The sequence below is a fragment of the Acanthochromis polyacanthus genome, chromosome 3, assembly GCF_021347895.1.
Source record: "Acanthochromis polyacanthus isolate Apoly-LR-REF ecotype Palm Island chromosome 3, KAUST_Apoly_ChrSc, whole genome shotgun sequence".
Taxonomy (NCBI): Eukaryota; Metazoa; Chordata; class Actinopteri; family Pomacentridae; genus Acanthochromis; species Acanthochromis polyacanthus.
The window spans coordinates 36,402,996-36,411,890 of NC_067115.1; the positions used below are offsets into that span (position 1 = coordinate 36,402,996).

The 8,895-nt window shown below is 38.5% G+C and overlaps 1 protein-coding gene across 8 annotated transcripts in view; it reads left to right on the forward strand.

Annotated features, from left to right (window-relative positions):
• trim2a (tripartite motif containing 2a) overlaps positions 1–7,926 on the forward strand; it is a 48,670-nt gene extending 40,744 nt beyond the window's left edge. For 6 of the 8 annotated variants that reach the window (XM_022212510.2, XM_022212506.2, XM_022212508.2 and 3 more), the window contains exons 9-12: positions 3,428–3,608; positions 4,030–4,100; positions 4,871–5,011; positions 6,385–7,926. In XM_022212510.2, coding sequence (XP_022068202.1) covers positions 3,428–3,608; positions 4,030–4,100; positions 4,871–5,011; positions 6,385–6,537 — 546 coding nt within the window. In that variant the 3' untranslated portion in view covers positions 6,538–7,926. Of the gene's footprint in view, positions 1–3,427; positions 3,609–4,029; positions 4,101–4,870; positions 5,012–5,617; positions 6,353–6,384 lie in introns of those variants that run through there. The other 2 variants (XM_051945338.1, XM_022212512.2) reach the window with 2 other exon arrangements.
• Positions 7,927–8,895: the final 969 nt, after the last annotated feature.

Sequence of the window (8,895 nt, forward strand, 5' to 3'; positions counted from 1 at the left end):
TGCCGAGGGCCTGTGAAGTATGTGGTCGATACAACGCAGGATGCCGAGGGCGAAGAGTAGACGGGCTCACCATCCGGAAGCACTATTCCCTGGGGTTCTATCTGCATGGACGTAGCAGGCCCAATGGGGGTTGCAGGGAGAAGAGGTGAGAAATACCTTTTAGTGCTGGTGGACTCTATGTCATTCCATATGGTTACTAAACCAGTAAAGAAAGCTAACAGCTACAGTGTGGTTGGCATGCTAAGAAGAGCTAAATACGAGAAGCCTGACATAATAAAGCAAGTTTTAGATAGCAATACAGTTTTGCTTGAAAGAAGAGTAATCCAAGAAGTGGAGCAGCTCGAGCCAGTTCCAGATTAAAGAAAACCAGGAACCAGAAACCATGGCTACGAGCACACAAGGCTTACCACCCTTCGTCGGAGTAGCCAACGTTAAAGGGGTGGTTACTATGCAGAGAAATACAACGAGGCTCTGGGCAGGCAGAGCCCTGAAGAAACTGGATGATGCTGAAAACAGAATCCTGTCAGATGATGCAGAGATGCAAGTCATCGGCGGCTGTGAGGACACATCCGAACTGTTGCAGATCGTGGGGAAGTGACCGTCACCACTGAAGACGATGCATGGACGCAGCTGGGTGATGTGGTTAACCTGTCTGCTCCAGAGGATGATGAGTATCTTTTAAAATGACCTGGTGTTAGCTACCTGTGATCTCAAGGAGAGGGTGTCAAGTGGGGCCTAGTTATTTGAGATCCCAGGAGCAACCACCACCTAAATACAAGCTTTAAGCAGACCAATGAAAAGTTAAAATGAGAAACTATATAAGTTAACCACATGATTATGCTTATGTTTGATGCAAGAATGATTTTAATAGGCTGATATATATTCTGGAAATGATGATTGCTATAGAAGAGAATGATTTAAAATAAGTTATTTGATCATGCTAAGAAAAATGATTTAAAGAAGTGATTCAGTGTAACTAAGTGAGTTTTGAATGGAAGTAATCTGTGCTGTTCTGAGCTGTATGCAGACAGGATGGGAAAAGCAGAAGTCTCCTCAGAAATGAGGAACTTGGAGTTTCCACAGGATGACAGGATGGGCTCAGGCCTACATTGTCATGACAACTGAAGTGTGTGTAACAAGTGGATGTGTTAACAGAAAAGATGGAAAGAATGATGTATGCGTGATAGGAAGAAGGTTGTGTCTTAAACCTATGAATTAATTACCTGGGCGTACCTATTAGTTAGAATTGTGTGTAGAAATGTGTATGTGCTAAGCTGAAGTCGAACTAGGGTATAAAACCCAGAGACACAGACACTGAATTCGGAGTTCTCCCCCGGAGGGGAGAGATGCTGCTCGCCGGAGCTGCCGGAGAGCATCGCCAAAAGTTCTGAAGAGTCGACACCGGACCCTTTTGCCCAAGAGACGTGAAGACAACGCGGGACTTAGGCTCCAGAGTTCGCTGAGAACATCGTTGGAGGCAAAGTCTTTGTCTGACTTTGTTCAACAAGCGAAGACCACACTCTGCCAGACAGAGAGTCCTGAGAGGTCTGCAGTTGTCCAAAGAGATGAAGAGAGGCAAGCACCCATGGCATCCAGAGAGGCACAGGAGGCAGCAGCAGAGGGCTGCTCCACTCCAGGGGCTGGAGGACCCAGTGACCCACCACAGCCTGATGAGACGGGGGCTTTCCACCACCACCATCCGACTGAGAAGACAGCCGAGACGCCCGCACTTGTGTTCCAGCTGCTACTAAAGATAACTGCCAGACCAACGATTGGCTATCGGGACCTCTCCACTCCCCCTGCCTATGAAGAACACCCTCTGCCCACAAAGAAGACTTCGTACCGAGTCTGCTGGTCCACGGAGGAGTTCAACTAGATGCAGGACAAGACCGAGTGATACGGTAGTGGCCACGCTGTTCGCTCTCTCTCCTAAATTTACTAATTAGAGAAGATTCTTAGGTACGCTCAGCTTAGTTTAATTTAGTTAAGTTAGAAATAATCAGAAATAATTAAATTGTTTAATCATGAATAATGCTGTGCCCCTGCTAATAATTGCTTAATAAAACGCTATATTGCATTTAAAGAGAAGTCTAATGAAATGATTATGATTCACCTATTCTGCATAGTGGTAAAAAGTTAAGTTGATTGTGTGCATTAAAACTAATGGTTCTTAAAGGTTACTTTAATCCAACTAGTTATTTAAACATTACCCCTGAGGTTAGTTTTCCAAACCTCTAAAACGAACCTAGGAATATCAACAAGTGCCACAGTTTTAAGAGGAAAGCTGTCGTTAACAAACGTGTTCAATAAATCAATTCTACTACTTAGGAGGGCTGCTTAGTAAGAGAGTATTTATTGGAGTAAGAGGGGTAAGACGTTTGGAAGAAGACAGTTAGGACCTAGGCGAGTATTCCTCGACACCAGCTTAATTATTCTGCTGAAACCTGTTAGGTGGAATACTAATAGGCAGATAGAATCTAACCCTTTAAACGGAGAGCTGGTCCTGATTTAACCTGAGGCAAGGGTTAAAGAAGGCTATACTGAACGACACAACACACATCTGTGTTGACCACAAGATAATTTTTCATTTCTTTATTTAGTTTGTGGGTAGATCTATATTAAATGGCCAGATTTTTTTGTTGCCGTGATTTCTTAATACACAAATTGAGGAATGAACAGTCTTGGCGAACTACTGCGCTCTCTGAGTGCTTTACTTGTTGTCATTGTACACAAAAAATTGTACAACGAAATTGGTGGGAGCATCTCTCCACTGTGTGCTTAAAAAAGACAAATATGCTATATGCATGACCTAAAAAAGTAATACATAGAAAAAACAATAAAATTCCGCATGTAAACACACTCATGTTGCCCTGTCCTATGTTTGACCAAAGTTGGTATATTAGCAAGTAGATAGAAGCTATAAATATTGATAGTAAATGTGTTATAGCCTCGGTATCACCACTGCACCACTTTTTTTTAAAAGAGCCTTACAACTGTGAAAGAGATTTTTTTAATGATTCAGCAAAATAGATGATCTTTAGCCTTATTTACAACTTTATCGAGCTGTACTTATGCTGATTTTGACTTCCCCTCTCATTCTCTTTGTGAAGATTTTAAAATGAAAATAAATTATTTTATAATTTTCATAATATGTGGAGGTTGTCCTACTTTCTCAGTTAAGTTACAGCAGATTTGCAGTAGCAAAATGTAAGATATTCCCGCAGCATGTGGCTCATCACTGAATGGAACCTTCTCTTTAACACTGTGGAAGAACTGTTTGTTGTCATGGATGTTTTTTTGGTTTTTTTTTGCACCATTTAACTGTAAATCACACAAAGGACAAGATGAGAGTGCTACCTTGGTGTACGATCCTCATTAATCTGATAAACAAACACTGATCGTGACGTGGTGTCTTTTGATTTTCCAGAATAAGATTGGCTCAGGGAAGCTGATGGGCCCTAAAGGCGTGTCGGTGGACAGAAACGGACACATCATCGTGGTGGACAACAAGGCCTGCTGCGTCTTCATCTTCCAGGTCAACGGCAAGCTGGTCACCAAGTTCGGTAACCGTGGCAACGGCGACAGGCAGTTTGCAGGTACACTCAATGGTAATACTGTGCACTGCCCCCTCTACAATCTTTCTCCGACCAGCTCACACCCGCATGTGGAATGAAGACGTTTGCCAGAGCAGGAACCATAAAGACGCCATGTTCCTGTGGAGTTTTCCGACATTTACAGATAAGATAGGAGCTTGAAAATAGGTCACAAATGTAGACATAAATTGTAAAATTTCCTTATTCCGCATGTTGTTCTGTTGATTGTGCTAAGTTTATCTCAGTGCAATCTTTTTCTCAGTATATTTGATTTAAGTGTAATAAACTTGACAGGATTTTTTTCTGTTTTACTGCATCAAACTGTTAAGCTGCATGTTTTCCATGAACATCTTGCCATCCAAAAGTTTGCTGAAATCAGCTGAACTTGATAAATGACGCATCTGAAACCCTTTGTTGTTTATTTTATTCTATCCAGGACCTCACTTTGCTGCTGTCAACAACAACAATGAAATCATTGTGACGGACTTCCACAACCACTCAGTCAAAGTAAGTGCAATTCTGGATGGCAATTAGTCAGTTTTTAGAAACTAACATTAGTGATATCTATAAGAGTTTATATTTACATACACAAGCTTTAAAGGGCCGATAGTTAAATGTGTTCTCTACTTGGTTTTTGACACTCTCATATTGACCTTTCTATAGGGAAATAATTGTTTAAATTCTGCTTAAATTTCACTTAAAGACTTGGATGTCACATATAACATCACAATTGGTCTGGAAACTATCATTTTTCAGTTCTTAAATGAACAATATGATATAAATATGCAATATATATTGATTCTGTAGAAAAGAGAAGATTAAGATTTCTTAAACACGTAGATAACAAAACTTTTTAATGGAGAGAAACATCAGTAGATTTGAAATGGATCAATTGATACATCGTTAAACGGTATGCTTTCAGCTTTAGTTAAAGGGTTTGACAAATATTGCATAAGCGCGTTTAGGAATACCAAACCATCCATTTTCACATTCTCAAAAGACTAATAAGCAGCTTCACTTCCAGATATGGCCTTTTTTCTCATTATTTCATGACAATTAAAAAAAAAAAAAAAAAAAGGTCTGGAGCTTAGTACAAGTGCTGGATTTTGGTTTGGTAGCTTTTAGTAGCAGTCCAAAGAAGTGTTGGTGCAGTTTTTTTTTTAGTTTACATGTTTGGATTTTACTATTTGCAAATAAAGGTGCAATGCTTTGTTATATTGAAAATTTTCCAGCAGTTTTTATGTTTCCTGTCATCTGTCACCACTTTGAAAATGTAGGTGTTCAACACAGAAGGGGAATTCCTGCTCAAGTTTGGTTCTAATGGCGAAGGAAACGGCCAGTTTAACGCCCCAACTGGAGTCGCGGTGGACGTCAATGGAAACATTATAGTAGCAGACTGGGGCAACAGCAGGATACAGGTTAGTGTAAGAGAGAAAACACCTCAGGTCTAAAGAGAAGACTCAGATATGTAGAGTTTACTCCCCTGCAGGAATCACTGGTGTTTGATTTGTAGCATACAGTCTATGCTTACGGTTACATCAGGTCTTGCAGACGTAATGTTTAGTCTGATTTTAGATTTTTTGAATCTATTGCCATGCTGTATTTTTATTACACATCATACTATCCAGTGATTATGCACAGAAGCAATCTAATTTACACATTTGATATGACAATAAATACATTATAAGATGTTATTCTTGCTTCCTCCTTAATTTTACATGCCACATCCTTTCTACTGTTCGCTCCCCTGCAGGATTCACAGATGTTGTATCTATAGAATCCGTCCTGTATTCATGGTTAATTTCTATATCCTGCAGACCTAATATCAGAGATTTAGTTTGATTTTATATCATTTGCATCTAGTGCCATGCTATATTTTTATTTTACGCCATAATATCCAGTGATTATGAACAGAAACAATCAAATTTACACATTTGAGTCTAAACTTAATATGAAAATAAATACATTTTAAGATGCTCTTCTTGCTTCCTTCTTAATTGTGCATGCCACATCTTTTCCCTCAGATCTACATATGCAGAAGGGTCATTACAGAATTGGAGGACGTGAGCTTCAAAGTTTTTGCAAAATACACTTTCTCTTTTACAATTTTCTGCTACTTATTCATCAATAACAGGTAATAAACGATCAAAGGCTTGATTGGCTCAACTTACACAACAATGGTACCATTTTTATTCCATGTTTTATTTGTTGTTTGCTAACCTTACTCTGATCACAGTAACAGGGCTGAGTGAGGCATTCAATCAAGGCTGACAATGTTATGAAAATATGAAAAATAGAAAAGATGGCATAGCTTTGCTCTACCCATTCATTTGGATAACTGTTTGATGATGTCAATTCCAGCATTTCAGGTGATTCACTGTTTTTTTTCTTTTTCAACCAGCTAAAAAGGTTATGCTAGCCGGGTTGTTGTGGGACACACGTTCCATGCATAATAATTATTATTTAAAATATTGTGTTGATTTAAAAAAAAGTTCCCACAATTACAAGAGACAACAATGAAAAAAATAAGATAAAAAAATTATATTTAAATTTAATTTTAACTATTTTATTTTAAATTCAATTTGGTCATCAGGGGGGTTGAATATTTTCAAATATTCTTTTCTCCAGGCTTTTTTAGATTTGGTCTCAGAAGTAAATTTACACAGCAACTGCATGTTTTAGTATTTCGTACATGAATTATTTGAATTTTGTCCTCCAATTCTGGAATGACCCATATGCATCCCTGTAGTACAAATGTAAACACAGTACTGATGGTATTTCTTTCACTCAGGTGTTTGATGGCAGCGGTTCGTTCCTGTCTTACATCAACACATCGGCTGACCCGCTGTATGGCCCACAGGGACTGGCACTCACCTCTGACGGACATGTTGTTGTTGCTGATTCTGGCAACCATTGCTTCAAAGTCTATCGCTACCTGCAGTAGCCATTCTGTTCTCTACGCACAACCTGTAACCTGTACAGTGTATATATATATATATATATATATATATAACACACACACATGTGCTAGAATGGATCGACTGGAAGATTTTGCACTCGTCCACTCACCCATTCATCCTCGAATCGTGCTGTCATTGTGCCATCCTGTCCTTCCACATGTTTGGATGCTGAAGAGACGACACAGAGAATTATTTGCGGTGAAGCGAGAGGATTTCTGATGTTCACACGGCTGCTGCTGCTCACTGGTGCTTTGAAGAGCCGCTCAGAACCTTGTTCACATTCCATCTTAACTGTGCTCATTTCAGAAATGAAGCTTTAATGTTGTGCATACATCAGACCTTTGATTTTTCATCACATGGCAGAAAACTGGAAAACAACACTATTGCACTTGTTCCTGAAGAACACTGGCTGGACACTGTGTTAAGTGAGTTTGAAATGAAAGAAAGTAGTACCTTAGTTACCAGAGAAAAAATGGAAATCCATTTGTAGTGACAATAACTTAAGCTTCCTTTGAACGCCCTTAAGAGTCCTCACATTTTGCCTGTTTACTATAAGAGAAAATTATTTCACTTAATGCAGGTAGCAGGGTATTTTCGAGCATGATTAGACAACTCTGTGCATGCTGTTTTTACTAACAAACACCTGAAGAGCTACTGTCCACAATATATAAAACATCACCACATGAGACTTTAAATGGAAGCACTGGTTCATCTACAGTACTTCTATCTATATGTGAAAACAACTAGTCCGTGTCATCTACAGTATGCCGTCATTCTAAATTACAGAGCTGGTGACTTCATTGGTTTTACAGAGCCATATATTGTGTGCTTGTGTGTGCAAGACGAGTGTGATTGTGTATTGTGATTAATTAAGCCATCTGATGCGTTCACTTCTGCCATGTAGGCGTGTATGCACCTGTGTGTTTGGGTGTGTATGAAACCTCTTAACGTTTCAACTTGCAATCTGCTGTGATTTTGTGCAAACGACTTAGGATTTCTTGCAGACTTTGAAAAATAAGTTCAGTAGGATGCATCTGAAAGGTTTAATTTAACAACATCAGGCCTGTGATCACATTCACTCATCTCCATGTGCTCTTATGTCTTACAAACAAAATGTAGAACTACTAACAGGTTGTATTTTAGCAAAATCGTTTGTCTATCTTCACAAAAACAACAAAACAGATGTAGTACAGCAGTTGAGGTGTGTGTTGTCGAGCCTTGTTCAGACATTGTCTTCAAGCACACAGTTGTCATTATTTGTTATCCTGAATTTGGTCATCCATTTTCTACACAATCCTATAAAAATAAAATGTTTTCCATTGTCTTGTTTGTATTTGTAATGCCAAATGGAATTAAAGTGCCCATAGGAAGAATATCGTGTTGGGCTTTTTGTGGTGCATGTGCTGCAATAAACTGAAAATAAACAACAAAATAACACAATGTTAATTTAGATTTTACATTAGTAGCATCACTCACTTTTACTTATGTCAGAAAATTTTTTAAACCTGTTTATAGGCACAGGAACACTGTTTCATCCTCATTAGTAAGACTGCAGATGAAAAACAACAGAAAAAAAATTATGCATGCACAGCAAAATATTAACTGGTGACTTCTTCACATGACAGTTTCAGACCTGAAGAAATCGAACACGTTTTCTTGACTATAGAAGCTTCTCTGGCTCAGTTTCTGCAGCGCCTGTACGTGAACAGTGTCTTTTTAGACAGCAGAGGGCGTCACATGATCAGGAAGCGAAGTCAGATAACTTAACTCCTCCCATTAGAGGTGATGTTGCCTTCAGGAACAGTCAGAAATAAACAGGATAAAAATTAAAAAAAACTCTAATAAGTGGTAAATGCTTTGTTCTTACATGTCGTATCTTTCAGTATTGAGATATGTAATAATTCAGGAGTGTTTACAATAAACATAGACACAAACAAAAACACAGACACTAAATGTGTATTTAACTGATATGGAGTGTTTAAGATTGGTGTGGCATTATTATTAATTTCGAAGACACCATAGCACAAATTATGTAAAGGTTTAGTGGCTTCTAAAGTAAACAAGTGTCATCACAATTATTGGAAAAAGTTATTTCGTTTGTCAAAAACATGTGAAGTGGTGCACTGAGTCAAGAACACTGGTAGTTTAAAGGTGAATAAAATAAATGTACTATCCATGTATTATTAAGAGATTTTATATTTAAAATGCCTCAGATTGTTCCAAACAGTACTATGGACTTCAATCGATAAGAAAGGGGCAAGCATCACTTTTTCATCACTTGCACATTGTTTACATTCTTCACTTATTTTAAAAACATTATTTCTAAAAATTTTCTACAGTTT